This window comes from Lepidothrix coronata, unplaced genomic scaffold, assembly GCF_001604755.1.
Source record: "Lepidothrix coronata isolate B3197 unplaced genomic scaffold, Lepidothrix_coronata-1.0 Scaffold104, whole genome shotgun sequence".
Taxonomy (NCBI): domain Eukaryota; kingdom Metazoa; phylum Chordata; class Aves; order Passeriformes; family Pipridae; genus Lepidothrix; species Lepidothrix coronata.
The window spans coordinates 2808537-2826976 of NW_016690284.1; the positions used below are offsets into that span (position 1 = coordinate 2808537).

Consider the following 18440-nt stretch of genomic DNA (forward strand, 5'->3'; position numbering starts at 1 on the left):
GATCTTTTAAATTTTTTTCAGGCAGTTAGTTATGCTGATTAGAAACATAGATGTGAAAGATACATTTCTCTTAAGAGCTGACATGGGTGCATTCATTTGCAAGCGAATCTGAAGTTGGTCTGCAGAACTCAGTGCTCTTACATATGTCTCTCCATTCCTCTCCTCCCTTTTATAGCAGTCTTGACCATGGCAGTAGCTTACTTAACTTAGAGTAAAACAGCTGCTCTTACTTGTAGTGTGTCCTCAAAGTGAAAAAAAAACCCATTCCTCCTCCCCTCAGAAGGAACGCTTTGCACTTTTTCTGATGTTCTAAACTGATATGTTGTTAATTATTCCTATGTTTATTTCCTCTAATTTATTTTGCCTTTCTCACTAAGGTATAAAAATTTTTCTCTAGATGCTTTAAGATCCTTATCAGAGAGTATGTATTTCTAAAGAACCAAGTGTAGAAACAATAGTTGATTCCAATCTGGATGATGACTTTGGGGCTCCTGATGATCCATCATGTGAATTTAATTAGTGGTGTGTTTGTCAATTTCATCTTAATTTTATCTAAAATTTTTAAGGGATTTTTTAGAGTTAGAGATTACTAGGACTCAATAGATATGCCATGTTTGCTCATACTAAGTTATTTTCAACTTTTGGATGAGTGCCAATTCTCCAAAAGGTTTTAACATTAGCATTAGCTGTGAGTCTGGAAAAAAAAAGTCTTAGCAGAGTTCTATTTGTATTAATAGTAATCCAAGCTGATAGTAGATGCAGACAGCTAAAGCCTCTTAGGCTGGACACAGTAATTCTGATGTTGTAGCAAAACCTTGGTATACATCGAGTTCATAATTAAGAGAGATGATATTCTGGTTGAAGGCCATTTGTGAGATGTATTAATGAGCAGAACACCTTGCCATTCAGAAGAATAGTGGTTATTCTGATCTCTGTTGCCAAAAGAAGAAAAATTAATGTCTGAGAAGAAAACCTTAAATAACAAGTCAAAACTCAACTATGGTCCTCTCCTTTTCCTTCATCTCCTATCTCCAGAGGGGCTACTGACTTTCCTGGGGTGCTGTGAAGTTTCACTTTCATGTGAAAAGGTAATTTGGTTCACTCTCAAATGAAAGTACATTTCAAATGAGCCTGCTTGGCAGCAGTGTTGGGGGAGGGAAGCTATGAGGGGCATTTTGTTCCTTAAGTTCAGTCACCAGCATTTGTGGAGTGGCTAAGCTTCAGAGCAATGTTTCTTCCCATTTCCTCCAGCCCTAGTCTGCAGCTTTTAAAATGTGGCTGTAAAGTTTTTTTAATTCTGAAAAAGTATCTCAGAAGCAAAGGACTCACTGCCCAGTAAAGCAAAAGTAAACTGAAGTATGTGTTGGCATTTTAAGGAAGAGGGGGAAGGAAGAAGGCAGGGAATGAGGGAAGGGAAGGAAGGGAGGGAGGGAGGTGGAAAGGAAGGAAGAGAAGTAAAGAAAGGAAGATGGGGAGGCAGGAAGGGAAGGGAAATCCTTAATATCTTTTAAAGGTGTGAAAGCTTGACAGTCTTTTCTTACAGTTATTTTCTGCAGTTACCTAATGAGAATCTTTCAGGTCTTGATAACATGCCATGACAACAGTTAAAACAAAATGCACCCTTCAGTTCCCAACCAGGAAATTCCTCCAAAAATCTCAAACAGAGTATTTTAGGGAAGAGTATAAGTGTATTAATGAATAAGCAATACGCAGAAATGTACCAAAAAGCCATATTTAAGGTATTTGGTCATGTTACTTCTGCACACAAAACTGGTTTAGGACTCCTTTTGTGAAATGATAGCATAAATCTTTCATAGCTACAAATCAATTTAGAGTCTGGACTAGGATGCTACTGTTTCATTAAAAAAAATATTTTTCATTGTTGCTTTCAAACATACCAATATTGTTTTGTACTATTGGGTAGACAGCTTTGAATTGACGAGAGAATAATTCCTGGAGCTGAGATATTTTTGCAGTTACAGGAGGAGCTATAGAATCTCACGAAAATGCTGTTACTACCTTGCTGAAGTGCCATGGAAGTAATCTCTGTGTTTGCTTAGTCCTTTTTATTCGGAAAGCTTTGTGTGAATTTCTGTGGTCAGCAGAGGTGGTGTTTGTTCTGACAAGAGCTGGACAAAAAGCCAGCCCAAGGGAGCAGAATATCCCTGTGCTGTGCAGCCAGGTCCTGCCCTAACAAGGAGAATGGCTTGTGTCTTGTGATGCTTTCCTGCTGCTTGTGGCAGGTGAGGGGAGATATGCTAGACAGGCCCATAAGGTGAGAGGAGCAGCAGTTTATCTGTGGAAATCAAAACAACAGACAGTGTTTAGTGTCTGCTGGCTCCAGTCTTTCCTCCCTCACTGTTAAGTGGGAGTTAAAACCCACCTAACGATGGGGTCAGAATGATTTATGTAGTTTGCTGTGGGCATACCTTCTCTGCAAACAGAGATGATCTTCTGCATCCTGGTGGGTTGGAGTGAGAAGTGGGGACTTCTCTCCTTTACCATAACGTGTCTGGAATTCAGCTAGGTAGGCTGTGGGCAAAATTAAGATTTTTGCTATTTGGCGTGTTGTAAGGGTTCATGTTCCGAAACTCATCTGAGCTGGGAAGTGAATTTAGAAGGACAAAATCTGGCAAGGGGAGTTGAAGTCACCCAACTCTGGTGGAGCAGGGAAGCAGCTTCCTGTATGTTATTTTCCACTCACACTAGTGAGTTTTAGTTTCCCCCTTAAAACTTTAAGGAGGGGCAGAATCCCAGCAGAGCCTGCACTGAATTGCATGCACTGATGGCAGGAACAATCAAGGAACACAGTATGGTTTCTATTGCTAGGTCGTGTTTCCAGGTGACAGTGAAGTTGCAGCCTAATTAAACCACAGTCCTTGTGTCTCTATATGATTGGGACAACTGAGACTAGCTCTTGGTGTTATTCAAATGCTAGTATAATCTGACAGGTGCATTATGTCCATCAAAGAATAGTAAAGGAAAATATCAAACTACCAATGAACAGGAGTTGAAACCACAAGAAGTATTTCAATTATTGTATTTTGGAGTTTGTGAGGGATTTAAAGAACCTAAAGAACTATGAATATGTATCAAAACCCTAAATAATGCTCATTTCCCAAATAATTTTTTTTGTGAAATATATAGTGAAAAGTAAGGAAAAAAAATGTGATAGTTTTAAAAGTTTTATTTGAGGATGATCTAAGCTAAAATTGATTTGTTAATTATAAAACTTGGTGACTTATTAAATCATGTTAAGTAAAGAAAAATATGAATTTAAGTTGCTCTTAGCTGTAGGGTTGCCTTCACTCTGCACGTTATTTAGCCTCTGCTACATTTTATGAGAATAATTTGTATATTTGTTATTTAACTGTAGCAACTATGAAAACTCATGGTATATTTCCAGTGGTACTGTTTGCATTATAATACTCATGAAGATAATGATTTTAAAACCTCTTACTAGTTCCTGCTTTTCAAAATACTACATCTGTGTTAATAGTTGTATTTTACTAAATTTTCCTTTGGTTATCTGAGTGGACTACTTCAAGTCTGGAATGGGTGCTTGTGAAAAGTATGGCAAGACTGTACCTTATACACATTCCTTCTAAATGTCCCATGAATTAATTGTAGTATCTGAATTCATTTTAGCTGTACTAGTGCTATAAGTTTTTGTTGACATTCTTTGGTATTGTAATCAAACTACACAGTATAGTTTCATGTCATGTGTGTAAAAATCATGTAACAGACTGAGTAAAATTTGTGTAGGTAATCTCAGATTCACTTAAAATTAATATGCCATTTAAGTAATATGCAACCTACTGAACTAATGTCAAAGCAGTGTACACTAATAATTGATCCCCTACTTTATTTAGTTGCTTTCATAATGACATCTTAACAGTTAGAAATGTAAATAAATACTTTTTCATTGTGTTTTCTTCAACAGGATACTACAGGGATAGAAAAAATGTCAAACTGTTGTGAAGACATGTAAGTTCTGTAAAATTTTTACATTGATGAAATGCTAAAGGAGTTGCTATTTTTTTAAACTGGGTGAGAGAGTAAAGGAACTGAAGGCACTTTGATAAGGTGATTTTGCATGGTACTGTGCCTTGTACTTCCTATCTTTAGCAGCAGCTCACTAATCTATTAGTATTGGTTGTACACAAAGTAACCCCCCTACCCAAACCCAGTGGAACTATATTTTCTTTCAAAAGTACAGATCAAAATATACTTTCTGCTGTGTTTTGACATACAATTCATTGATTCTGAGGTCTCCTCTGCTTCAAAAGTTGCTTTTGTTTCATTGATGACCCAGATAGTTTCTGTTCTCCAAAGTTAAGTCTCAGCTGCGTGCTGTAATGAAAGGAAAGCTGTATTTGTGACGCTGAGACACAATTCATCAGAGTCCAGAAATGGATCCCCAGCCAACCTACATTGTTCTAGCTGACTGAAGTGCACCGTGGGCATGCTGTCTTTCACTAATAATGCTGTCTTCTATAGATCGAGGCCCCGAAAGCCATGGCAGCAGACCTTCTCAGAAGTTTTTGGCACTCACTGGAAGATCCTGTGGTTTATTCCTTTCAGGCAGAGGCAACCACTGCGAGTTCCCTACCACTTTGCCAATCATGTCTAAACAGATGGATAGTGGGCACAGATGGGTCCTCCATGCTGGAAGTGCGTTACAGGTTTTATGATAATAGGACTATGACAGTCTTCAAGTCAATTAAAATCCAGTTGTAGGCATCACAATGTGCCCCAGGCATTATTTTAGTTGTGGTGTTGATTCTGTTCTGAGATTAATGCAAATTGATTGTTTAACTTTATGCATATTTAATTTCAGATTAGCTTTCCAAAGAGATTTCTTTTGGTTTTGAGATTAATACCAAAAGCAAATGACTGAAATGCACTCTTCTTCTATTTGTTTGATACTGGCTCTTTTTTTTTTTTACCTTTTTTTTTTTTTTTGTAGGAAGCACTGAAGTTTACATTTATGGTTAGATTTCTCTCCAAGTGTCTTATTCTACCTTGAATTTTTTTTAGTGTTTTTATCAGCAGGTCTGTCTAGATAATGTCTTTTTTTTTCTGCATGTGTTGAACTGATACTTCCAGTTATTTATGATATGCAATAGTAATCCTGCAGCACCGCACTATAAAAGGCAACATTTAAAGCTGAGGCAGACTACTTCCTAAACCTTTCTCAGAGAGGTTTTTTATAAATACACATAAATGTGTATGTTTATAGAGAGAAGTCTTACATCTTACAGTTATCTTTCGGCCTAGATATGATCTTAGTGAAAATTATTCATGTCTCTATGTCAACAAGTGGGATTAAATATTCCAGGGTAAACTGTCCAAATGGGAAGTGTGTTTTCTCTATATCCCGAGGAATTCCTTGCAATAATTCAACAAAGAAGTTGCATGGTGCAAATACTGGAATGCTTCCTTTTTAAAAATGCAGATGTAGTTAGTTAGCATAATGTACCATAAAAAAGAGTATATTGTCAATAAAGTTATAAATTTTATATTTTCTTTAGTCATGATTAGCTGGAAGTCTGAGTGTTTGTATATTGGAAATACAAATATTTAAAATATTTATACATAAATATAGATTTGTTACTAATGTGTTCAGTGAAATATATTAACTCATTTAATAGGGTATTGTGTTGATGTAGATAACTTGTTGTTCCTTTAAGTATGGAAGTAGTTAACCAAAGAAAGCATCCTTCATATCTGGTAAAATGACAACAATTGCCAAAGTACTGGTTTGGCCTTTCTGTATCTGGAAAAATTATGTACTTATTTTAGCCCTCTGTATCTGTACAAATATCAGCATGAGATGATTGTGGAAAGTACTGTGAATTTCTTCTAGAAATTCAGTGGTTTTAGTTATGCTGCTTATGATGTTTTTTGTGTAGCCTAACAGGAATAGGTTCCACCTTAAATGGCAGCCATGCAACTGAACACAATAAAAGATACAAAATCAGGATTTAATATATATAGGTTGTGTAGGAAGTAATACTTTATTTGGAACAGTTCATCCAAAAATGAAGGGCAAGACTTGTCATGAGTGGTGTTTGTAACAAATTTTAAAAGATTCGTTTGTAATGCAGTTTCTCTCAATGTTAGAGGTCCCTTTATTGAAGTAACAGATTTTGATGATCCACTGACAGTTCCAAAGGGTGCATCTTAAAAATCCATTGAATTTTAAACTTTTGTAAACTTCTAACATTTGATCCAACTTTACTTTTCCTCTCTTTTTAAAAATAGAGGATTGTTTTATTGTTTTAAATTTCAAGCCTAATATTCAACCATTTTTTATGCCAGTTTTAGCAAGCCTAGACTTTCCTTAAGGTGGTATTGGCCGCAATATTTAAGCAAAAGACTGGGACAGTGCTGGAAATGAAAAAGAATGTGGATACTCATAATAAAGTAATGGCTGTATTCTCTTCCCTCCCCCCCCCCCTTTTTTTTCTCTTTTTTAAAGGAACGCCACTGTTATAGTCTCTGGCATATACAGGGGAATAATAGCAGTTTCATTTTCCATGCCAATATTTAAATGTTCCATGAGTGAAACGCAGAAGCTTTTTAGAAGATTTTTCGTCCTAATCAGTTATCGTAGTTAGGAGATTTTACTGTTCTGAACCTTATTTTGAAAGAGGACCGCGAATTTAACTATTTTTTTTTTACATTTACCGTGGGGGGCATATAATTGTTTCCTGGTGTTACTGTATTACCGAAACAGTGCCTGGAGCACCAAACCTGCCGCGCAGAGCGCGCCCGACGGCGGGAGCCTCGGTGGCAAACAGAGCGCTTCGTTTGTGTGCCCGGTGCGCAGCCGAGCCGCGGGGCAGTGCAGTTCCGCGGGCTCCGTGGGGATGGAGGATGCGGGAGCAGCCCGTGGTCCAGGGGCCGGGCACGAGCACGCGCCCCCTGTCGCCAGTTGCCCGTCGCGACAGCGGCGATGCGGGGCCCGCGAGGGGCCGCTCCCCGGGAGCCGAGCAGAGCCCTGGCCATGAAAACCTTGCCCGATTCCCCAAACGAAATTCTCGAACGAAAGTGTTGTTTTCGCAGATTCGCGACGTCTCAAATGTTTCTGTATTGGAAGTTTTCTTTTTTTTTTTTTTTTCCGTAAATCTGCTTTTTCTTAGCCTCCCATCCATCACAACATTAGGAATCAATATGTAATATGATTAAGGCTGCTAGGTCATTTCTGCCCCTTTTCTAGTTATTTAGAGAACAGAAGGGAGAATTTGGAGAATCTTCCATGTTTTAGGAGGTACTGAACTGTATTCTTTGAATGAGAGGCCTCTAAGAGGGTAAAATGAATAAATTTTTTTTTTTTTTACATTTAACTGAATGACCATATCATGTTATTAGTTTATCAGAGTAATGTTTCTGAAACTGATTCTCAGAAAGAGTTGTTCCATGAGAAAAAGATCAGGCGGGCTTTTATGATCTAATTTGAAATTCTTGAATCCATTAAACCTTTCCTTTGAAATCCCACTTCTTTCCCTCCAGGTCTCCTTTATGATTTTTTGTTTTAGTAGAAACTGCATTTTTAGTACTGATTAGTGTTTGTCATTGTTAGGCATTTAAAAAAACTTATGGACAATGTTACTGAATTTCATCCTAATATAATATCAGAACGACACATACTTCATTGAGCACAGTGGATATTAGCTTCTGACTTGGCAATGTTTGATCTTCTGAGAGGCACAAAGAGAAGTTAAAGAACGAATTAAAAAGCCCCTGGAAACATTTGAGAGCAGCTAGTTTATTTGCTGTGTGGGGTAGCTCCTGGTAGGACCAAAAAATGCTACCTACCTATCTTCTTGTAATATAAGGGATTTGAGATTTCATTTGAAAAATCCCCATGTCTATAATAAAAGATAATGCATTAAATAATGTCTATGAACCTGTCCTCAGATGTACTGCTTTGAAGCAGAGGTTCCATCTCACAGCTGCTAGAGTAGTTCAGATACACAGTCATTTTCAGTCTTGACGAGAAGGAACTAAGAACCAATTTTTAGGATGGAGTTTAAACTAGGCAGCTTAGTCCTTGTTATGCATCTAGAGGGGGCTGACATGACCAGAAGATTCATAAAAGCACAGAGAAAATGGAGATGGGCCAAAAGTGTTGTTTTGATTTGATATCAAAGTTTACCAGTTGAAGTCATTGCAAAGAGCAGGAGTTTCTGTCATACATTTGAGGATGCTATCAATTATATGGGTTACTTAACTTGGCTATTTCCACTTTTGTTTTCAGTATGCACTCAATTTCACTGCAGTTCACTGGTAGGAGGCCAACATAGCTTCATTGGAGCAATACAAATACAGTTGACTGTTGGCAATTTTCTCAATATCCCAACTGGAAATATCACTGCATTCCTTATTTTTTATTATTATTATTTTTGTTTGTTTGTTTGTTTGTTTGTTTTATTTGTAGGGTGTGGTCTTGATCTTTCTGGACAAAAATTGGTGCTTATTCTACATATATTCCCATCAATAATACTGGATTAGCACTTCTAAACTATTCCTAAAATAAAATCTAAGTGCCCTTTCTGAATAAGAGCTGCATAAAACAATGCAGATCTTAACTAGTGCCACCTAGTACTTCTCATTCTCTCTCGTACTTCTAAAGTACAAGCACAAAAATTATTTTTTTTAGCATTGTGTATAAAAAAATCACTTTTATTCATAGTCTTGTAACTGACTGAAAGTTAACTGTCAGAAGACAAGGGTACTGTTCTGGTTTTTGCACTTCAGGAAACAGCTAGCTTTAGTTTAACTGGAAAATCTCATATCTGGCATTAAAGTCTCTAGAGGAAGGTTTGAATCTAATTAAGTGATCTGACTGAGCATTTTACCTGCCCACCACTGCTGATAAAAATAATCCTAAACAAGTTTGTATATACATAGTGCAAGCCCGGTGTACACATTTCTCAGGGCCTGTCCCTTCTCAGTCAGACCATTTCCCTCTGAAAAGATTTTTCTTTATTGCCCCCAGTATAAATCACCGTTAGTCATACCTGATAGCCATTGTGTAGCTGTCTGTTAGCTCTTACCTAGGCTGAATGAGTAGTGGGCACATGGTGTGCTGGTGTGCTTCTTGAAGTCCTGGTAGACCTCAGCTTACTGCCTTCCAGCTGCATCAGGTTAGTCGTCAGGTAAGAGGTAGATACTTACTTGAGATTATTCCTTGATGGCCCATAGATCTCGTGCTTAGATTTTCTGCTGTGCTAACTAGTGTGAATCCTTGAAGGGCCTTTGAAATTAGAGGTCCCAGACCTCCAGAAACTTTGCACTTTGTTTTAACCAGATGACTTAAGGCTCAAGTTTGGCTTAATTTTCCTGCTCAGTAGTTGATGCTTGCCATTAATGACATAATGCATTTTTGTGTTTCACGGGGAAGGAATTAGGTTTAAAAATAACTTCTGTCAGTGGCTCAGAGGCCGAACCTGTTGGTAGTGTCTCACAACATATCAGGTGATAGTCACTTCTCATTCAGTTCCAGACCCTTTGCCCAAAGTATTTGCTATTTGACACTCAGTGTTTCCATAACATGTATATGTGGTAGGAAGGTTCAAGACAGTGCAAATTAGAATGTTTTCAAGAAGCATTTCTTTGTCCTTCGAAGAAATTCTACTTTTGAGGAATTTACGACTTCTGTAAGACATCAGAGCTTTCTTGGTTGTATTTGAGCCCCATTTACCCAGACAAAATCACTCTTGTTGTTATTGATTTTCTACCTAAAAGTTACAACCTAAAATGACTTCTTTTCATTTCTCTACTCACTTCCAATTTTGATGGCTCTTTTCCTCTCTTTTCACTGAGCGTACAGCAGCACAGCATAGTCCTACCTGCAGTTATGTTTGTATCATCTTGGCCAGAACTGACAATGAGATAAAGTAGCCTAGGAAGGTGTTGAGATATGGAGTATTGGTTTGATTTAATTAAAAAAAAAATAAAATTGATATTCCAAATCCCTGGTTCCATTTGGGTTTGGGTTGAGAGCAAATCATCAGTTGCTAAGAGATCTGATAATTTTTATAGATTGTTTACACTAAAATATGCGGAAGGAAGTTGTCATACCTTTTAATTGGTTTTGAAAAAGTACTGCCTTTTTTTTTCTGTAATAAAGCACAGCTTGAGCTTTTGGTAACCTTCAGCATTATTTTGTGTAAAATTCAAGTTGTCATTATTCATCACACAGACAGTTTTGAGGTCCTAATACTTTGCCTAATTTAGAATTAGATTCAAATTATTAGTAGGGTAAAATCACCTCCCTCAGCCTGTTGGCCACACTTCTTTTGATGTAGGAGCTTATATTTACAGTAGAACATGTGCTTTTCAAGTTAGAAAATAGGAAACTTATAATTTATGTGCATTTCTGGGTAAGTATTTCTATTCACATTCCCAAGACTGATATCTGTAGATCACAGTGTAGCCTATAGATAGAAAATTATCACTCTATCTACTTAACAAATAGCAAAATAATACTGATTTTTGTAAATTAGCATTCTGAATTTTGTAGCTCTCACATGAGCATGTGATTGAGTTTTACTAATTTGTTGTTAGTTTGATGTTGACTGTTTTCAAATAATGCTGAATAATGTTCATACTGGAGTTGTTGAAAATTACAAGGTCTAACACTGCTTATATCTGAGTGGGTAATGTATGAGATGAATGGTTGAATAATATCGAAACAGGGAAGCTTACTCTGGTATTCTTTTCATTAAATCTGAAAGTGTAACAGTATATCCAGCTGATAAGCAGTGTATTGTTTTTTATTCATCTTTGTTTACAATTTCATTAATGTAATATTTCTGTGGGGTTTTTAAAATTGATTTAAGTTATAGATTATTTTTTCATTCCTATTGAGAATTCTTTCATCTTGTATTTTTTGGAAATCTTATTTTTAAATAAAAAAAATAAAAGTTTCTTTTTCTCCTCTGGATTTCATTTATATTGGTTTAAAGTTGTGTAAATAGTTGGCTAATACTTTTCCAGTCTGTTTTTAAATTTTCCTAATTCTGTTATAAATTACTCTCATTGCTGAATATTTGTTTTTGTTACAAGAGAATAGGCTATAATCCCAAATGATTGTTTTGAAAAACTGAACTGGGAAAAATTACTGAATAGTTAATGAAGTACTTATTATCTGAGCTCTGTTGTTTGCTTTTAAGAAAAGAGCTGAATGTTGGTGGAAGCATTGGAAACTTTCTCCACTGAGATTAGTATACCAAATAGTGTTGGTGTAACAACACTAGTTATAGTATTGGTTACTGTTACAGTCTACGTAATCACAGTTGTCTGTAACTCCAACCAGAGTAGGAACCTCTGATGTAGGTATAAACTAAAAGTTTTATAAATTGCCATTTTTCAAATTACAAAAGCAGAATTGTTTGGGTTTTTTAACCTTTGCCTTTTTTAAAAAAATTTTATACAATATATTAGATAATTCATCTTTGGAACAGCTTTTGGGAGAGCTAAGTGAATCTGAACCAGCAGGTCTCCAGTTTGCGTACATGTGAATTTATGTCAGATTTTAATGCAGAGAAGTTTCAAACATTTTGTGTATTTCAAATGGGATACTGGCTGTAAACATGCAAAAAGAAGTGCAATAGTGGCCACAGAAAAAAGTATTAGAGAGAAATAAAAGCTGCTCAGTATGGTGTGAGCAGTAATCTCAGCTTTAGAAGAACTAAGGGGAAGATCCTAGACGCCTAGGAAGATTCACTGCAAGACTAGTGAACCAAAGAAAAAACAGTGATTGTGCCTGCAAGGAAATGATTAAAATACCTGAACTCTGTCACTTCATGAGTAAGGTCACAAAAACTAAATTATGATGGTTTGTGGCCACAGACGTTGTGTCTTCTGTTCCAACCCAAGAACCAGATTCTTCAAATAACAATAATAAAAATCACTTCCATACTGATCCTTCCACAATAGCATAAAACGAACCTTTAAAATACTTTGTTCTGTGTGTATTCCAGAAAAGGCTGTTCTTACCTTCTGCAATGACTTCAGTTTCTCATATCTGAAATTTCAATGGGCTTCTTTTCCCCATATAATAATTTCAAATCTGGTTATCTCTGCTATGACATTTATTTAGTTTAGTATTTAGATACTTAGTAATTAGACACAACTGACTTGTGAGAGTGCATGCCATCTTTCTGATGTGTGGAAACAGAGATGTATTCCCACTTGCCTATGAAAGTAATTTTAACATGTACACTCCAGTATTTTTAGTGCCTAAAGCTCCTGGAAGTGTTTTTTGATGTGTTTTATCATTATATAAACTGAATGAAACAGTACTTTGAGTCTACAAATACATTTTAAGAGGCAGCTAGATAGTACAGATGAACAAATGCATGCAGACACTCCTGTAGGCAGACCAATTACCCGTATGAGCTGCAATTATACTAGTGTGGAAGGGCAGTTAGAGGGAAAATTGAACCCTGTAGACATCCAGCTGAGTAAACAGGCTTGAGGAAGGATGGCAGACATGTTAGTCTGAGTGAAATACAGCTAAGCTAAACTGATAAAAAAAACCCAGGTCAGAATGTGTATCAGTTACAGCACACTCTTTTTATGTCCTCTAGTTTCACAGTATTTTTCTCATTAGACTTCCCATTTCAAAAACATTCTCTTTGCCAAAGGATTAGTTTAAGAACTAATAGCACATGCAGCTTTGTACGCAGCTTTGTATGCAGTAAGCCATAAAACTGCATTTCAGTGGCACAGAGATGAACATAAAATTAACTGGATGTGAATAGAATTCAGAACTGCTGAGGAATAACAACGCTATCAAGCCTGAGTAGCCATTTATTCCCAAATACGAATATGCTTCACAACCTCATTAGGATATGCTTCACAACCTCAGTTTTACACGATGGAGCTAGGACTTTTCTGTAGCTGTGGCCAAAATCCCCTCAAAATCTGCAGTCTGTTGGCTGCCATGTGGGTGATGAGCTCCTCTTTTTTTGTAAATATAAAGTGTAAGAAGGGTGAGTGCAGACAGTGCAGTAATTTGAGCCCTATAAAGGTGGAATTTGATATTTTTTTTTGATAGCTAATGGATGCTAACTCACTGGGTTAGACTGCAGGTCTGGGACTCAGAAGATCTGAGTTCTCTGTGTGACCTCTGGTTCTTTTGGCAAAGACACCTGGGTTTCTGAAGTGGAAGTTGTGTAAATCTGCAGGGCCAAAGGTGTATTATCCAGGTCACAGAAACCTGGATAATCCAATTCAGAAGAAACAGCCGTATCCCACAGGTCAGATAAGGAATTTGGGTTTCCTAACATCCAGCAGTGCATAGGTGATTGGAATTTGACGTACGTGTTTTTCAGCTCATCCTGATAAACCTTTTGGATACACCAATGACCAAGGAGAAAGATCATATAAGAAACTGCATTTAGTTTTCTACCTTTGAATTTGGATTAAAGGATAACAGATGAGTATGCCATAGGTGATCACGTTGAGGTAAATTTATTTTGTTTTCAAATGTTGAAGTTTTATGCATATGCCTTTATTATAGAAACTACTTGTAAGGAAATTGAAAATACTTTTCTGCATCCAATTTGGCTCTTTTCTACATGGTTGCACATTCAGGGCATATTTCTAGAAAACTCCATACATGCAGCATGTGTATGGATGGGGAAAAATTCTGGTTATTTGTTACTAATATCCGGGACAGGAAATTTTAATTGTAAGTTTTTTCACTCACCAGTAGTACAACATCTTCAGCATCATCAGCTGTTCAACTTTATGTCAAGTGTTCTTAATCCTGGTGCTGAAAAATCAGGATATGATTTCCTTGTTCTTCTGCTTTAATACTCACAGAACAAATCAGCCAAGACATTATTTTTTCTTAGACTAGTCAAATAATCTCATATCCTTATAACTCAGTATTCTGAGAGAGGCAAATGCCTTTTCCACTGGTCCAAGTGTATTGGTTTGGGGGGGTTTTTGGTGTTGGATTTGGTTTTGGTTTGGGGCTTTTTTTTCTGTTTTGTTTGGGTGTTTTTTGGGTTTTGTTGTTTGCTTTGTTTTGGGTTTTTTGTCTGGGTTTTTTTTTTCTGCATCTTGAAGAGTCAGGAACTTTGTTTGAGGAATAAAGCATAGATTTTTAACCCAGTGTAGTTTTCAGGTAGATGAAGCTACAGCACGGCAGCCACCCCACACCAGGCAGAGGTGGGGCTACTGTGTGTCTCTGTGACCCTTCTTTCTTGCTTGCTTTTTGTATGAACAGAGAGATCTAGCACCATCCTCCATGCCTCAGAGGCATCTCCTTGTGAATGGGAGAGAAGGGCCTTGTAAAGTCAGGGAAATAAAAATTTTTGTTACCAAAACAGAGGAAGCAGTTAGAAATTATTTTACCTGTAAGAAGCTTGGGCGCTGGCCTGCTTCCCCAGGTGAGATACCTGAACATGAGTTTCTCTTTTCTCTGACAGACTCTGTAAGCTTCTTTCAAGTCAAAATCCTCAAGTGTTGTCACTTGAAGCAAATGCATGATGTCAGGTGAAACTCAAGCACTCCACCTTTTGTCATCTTCCAGTTAAACAGTGGCATGACCCATACCAAAAGAAAAGCAAGAACTGATAACTGAAGGATTGTACAATCCCTGCTAAAAGACTTGTTTTGTGGAAAGATTCACATAAAGTCTAAACTATAAAATCCTAACACATTTTTGCTGATGTTCTACTGAGCACCTAAATGCTAAATTCCTACAGGATCAACTTAACAACCTGTATAGCTTCTCAGAAAAAGATAAAGCGGAGGATTGTGACCGTGTGAGCATCTTACACCTTTTCAATGAGAACTGGAAACTAATCAGGCGTCTCAGCAGCATTGTGTCTGAGTACCTGCTGCATAAACACAGCTTTACTTGCAGTTCTCTGGGGCAAATGTATGACTGGACCTCAGTAAGTGAATAGGAGGAGATGCACACACTGAACTGAGTAAGTAATTTTTCAGGACCTGATTTATGACTGTTCAATGACATCAGTATACTTGCAAACATCACATTTTATCCTGATCAGCTCAAGTTTTGAAGTATATACAATTGAACTATTTCATTAGAAAATGGCAGCTTAAATTGGGCTTTTTTACAAGAAAGTGTTTGCTTTTGAAGAACTTTTCAACAGAGTGTTTTTCATATTTTTGAATCAATGCCATTTATCTTCATTTTCTCACTCAAAGTGACTTTCTGTTCAGTGTTTTTTGAAATCTCAGTTTAGGGACACAAGCTCTGCTGTTGGCATAGTGGTACTAAAATGACATTTTGCCAGCCCACAGACCTCGAGTTGCCAAAAGCAATTATTTTCAAAAGGTCTGAAACCATGCTTGTGTTGTTTCAGTAAGCCTTTATCTTCACCATCACTGATACTCCCTGTCTATTAGTTTGTTCCTGGTGGTGTTGTGTGGGGCATGAAAGTCAATTCTTAGTGCAGCAGTGTAGGTTTGTGATGTTAACAGAAGGCCACAATGAAAGACATTGAAACTGTTTATGTATGAAAGCTATCTATTGGTAAAAGCAATGATGTTTTTGAAACTACATACTAGCATTTTTGGTGAAAAAAAAATCTCTTATTTGGTCTCATTATCCTTTCTTCTGTCATCAGTTCAGCTGTTTTTATTCTGTTAAGTGCAATTCCTTGGAGCTTCCCCATGGAATTGCTGAGTTATGAATGGATGCATCTGGCTGGACACACAGTGCACACTTCCTAAGTCTTCCTGTAAATTCCACACAGAACTCATTTTTCAAAAACTAGACATTTCAAGTCTGTCAAAGCTGCAGATACTAAAAAGAAGAAGATGGAGCACTGAAGGAATTGTTGAACTTCATCCACAGTCACATCCAACTGTTCAGATTTCTTACCTGCATGCCTTTGTCAGGCAAGCAAAAATTACTCCTTTTCTGAATGTACTAGCCAGCCAAATTGATATCCCTAGACTTCAAAGAGTCTTCTCATTAAAATGTAGATGCTGTTTTCTGAAAAATGAACTCAAATGCAATTGAACAGCCAGAGATTAATGCTACATCTAAGATGTGTCACTCTCTAGATATTCTATTTTAACTGCTTAGAAAAAGAATTGTGAAAAATTAATTTCACAGTTGAAATTAATGTGTATGTACAGATGAGTATGAATACTTTGGCAGTTTTGGGGAAGTCTGAACAATATTACTATGCTTACAAGCAGATCTTGAATTAATCTGAAAAGCAGATAATACAGAATAGTGTTTAGGTGAAACAGTTATCTCAGCTGCATCTCTTTTGTTTGAGAAAGTCAACAATGGCAAATTTTCTGATAGCAATTTGTGGCTGATTCTGATAAAGGAATTAGGAAAAAAGTTATGTCAATGGATGGAAGAGCAATTTGTTTTCTCATAAAAGATAGGCAGTAAACAACAATGTATTTCTTAAAAGGGGGTGGAGAAAAAAGTATTACGTCTGCATCTAGGAGATGAGGTTCCTTATTAGTGTTAGGTCTAGAAAAGGTTTTGGCAAACATACCTTAAATGCACTTTCGGTTATAATTCCTAAAGTTTATGAATATGAAGATCTGTATTGTATTACAGTGGTAGTTGTGTACAAAACCAGTGTTATGTAACATAAGCTGTATTTATTTATCATGTAAAATGAATGGCAAATAAGCACTGTAAAATTAGCTTGTGAGGAGGACAGCAACTGTGGGTCTACTTCTTTAGTGAGCTCTTTGCTGGATATGCTGTCTCTATCCAAATATCTTGTGCAGTTATTTCACAAAAGCCAATGGGCATTTGAAGGTAAGAATCTATACCATGAACTAAATATGTTTTGATTATTATCAGCCAGAGGAGCTGGCTAGGTGGTTGGAATTGATTAACTCAATATGACTATTACATCCTTAGAATTTCAAGTTGCTTAGATGAATTGATCTACATTATTATATGAATTTCTTTTGGGAGCAAGCTTTAAAAAATTGACACTCCTGAGGCTCTGAACCATTTTCAGACAGATAATAATAATTTTCCCAGATATGAGCTGAGCTAAGTTTTATGCTTCTTTCCATTTACACAGGACTTGCTGTTCTCTGTTATAGTTTGCTGCTTTGTGCTCACTGGGGTATGGAAAGATGATGAACTGAAAGAACTTGGGCTAGCTTCTTCTAGTGCTGCACCACTGAACTCCCTTTGGACTTCTAATTCACCATGTTTGCTCTTTCCTGTAGGTGTGAGGTATCTCGTGTGGCAGCAGAGGATTTGTCAGTTTGTTGGACTTCATGGTCTGCCCACAATGCTAAACTTTATCTGTTAAAACTGGACAAAACAAAGATGCAGAAACACATGAATATGAAAAAAACAAACAAACAAACAACAAAGCAGGCCAAAACTCCTATCAAGTCAAAATAGTACCAGGCATTCAGAATATATGGATGGTATGGAAAGATGTCTGGGGTAAAATTAGAGGAAACTCAGAAATTATATTCACATCCTAACAGAAATTATAATGGTACAGAAATTATAGGATAAAATGCAGCTGCTACTCCGTGGATGAAATGCACTTGGCAGCTCCACAGTGACTCCCCTTACAGCAGTAAACACCTGCTAAGGGGGATGGAACAGGGGGTGGAGCACAGTGGAAACACTGTGGCCAGGCTCTAGAAATCCTTGCAGGGTGGGGGACTCAATGGTATTTTGCAGATGATAAACTGCATAGCACCTGTCACCCAAGGGAGATGGGAGACGTTGTCCTGCTGCTGAGCCAATAACTGTGGTGAAACTGTCTGCTCAGATCAACTTCATTAAAGCTTAATTATAATATTAGTGCACACCTCCATCCCAAAGTTACCCACCTCCAAGGTATGACCACCCCACACTGGGCACGTGCTCCGTATTTTCTTGACTTTATCTTTAAAAATGAAACAAGAGAATTTTACATCAATCAGTAACAAAGGTATTTATGACTCAAGTCACTCAAGCTCCATCTGAATATAAAGGAACAGCATAAAAGTAAGTTGAGAATGTGGGGAAAGTTAGGGAAGACTCCATTGTAACTGCTGGGATCAGTCGATAGGCTGAACCTGTCTTCTCCCCCATAGGGACACCTATTGGGTAAGAACCATACCCTATGCACATTGAATACCTTTACTGGTGATTAAAGTTTGTCTGTGTATTGCTTTGAATATGTTTTTGCAGTAGTCAGATACTATCACCAGCAACCCTCAAACTTTAACCTGTCACAATTTTATATTAATAAAGAGTGTTATTCTGTAAACTGTTATGTGAGTCCTTCATGGGTTCTGGCAGTCACTGGCAATGGGTAACTAACAAAGTGGAAGACCCACTGAGAAGTCATAAAGTGGGAAGACCTGCTGAGAGGTCTCTCTAATGCTGCTGCATTTCCCTGAGTAAGTCAGGCAAATCACCCTCTGATGGGGCAGGACTGTTCATT

General features: G+C 37.2%; 1 protein-coding gene across 6 annotated transcripts in view; it reads left to right on the top strand.

Annotated features, from left to right (window-relative positions):
- The window catches only part of ZDHHC21 (zinc finger DHHC-type containing 21), a 51700-nt gene extending 33582 nt beyond the window's left edge, over positions 1-18118 (top strand). For 3 of the 6 annotated variants that reach the window (XM_017823691.1, XM_017823694.1, XM_017823689.1), the window contains 2 exons: positions 3944-3987; positions 17218-18118. In XM_017823691.1, coding sequence (XP_017679180.1) covers positions 3944-3987; positions 17218-17398 — 225 coding nt within the window. In that variant the 3' untranslated portion in view covers positions 17399-18118. Of the gene's footprint in view, positions 1-3943; positions 3988-4500; positions 6823-13352; positions 13442-17217 lie in introns of those variants that run through there. The other 3 variants (XM_017823692.1, XM_017823690.1, XM_017823693.1) reach the window with 2 other exon arrangements.
- The last annotated feature ends 322 nt before the right edge of the window (positions 18119-18440 follow it).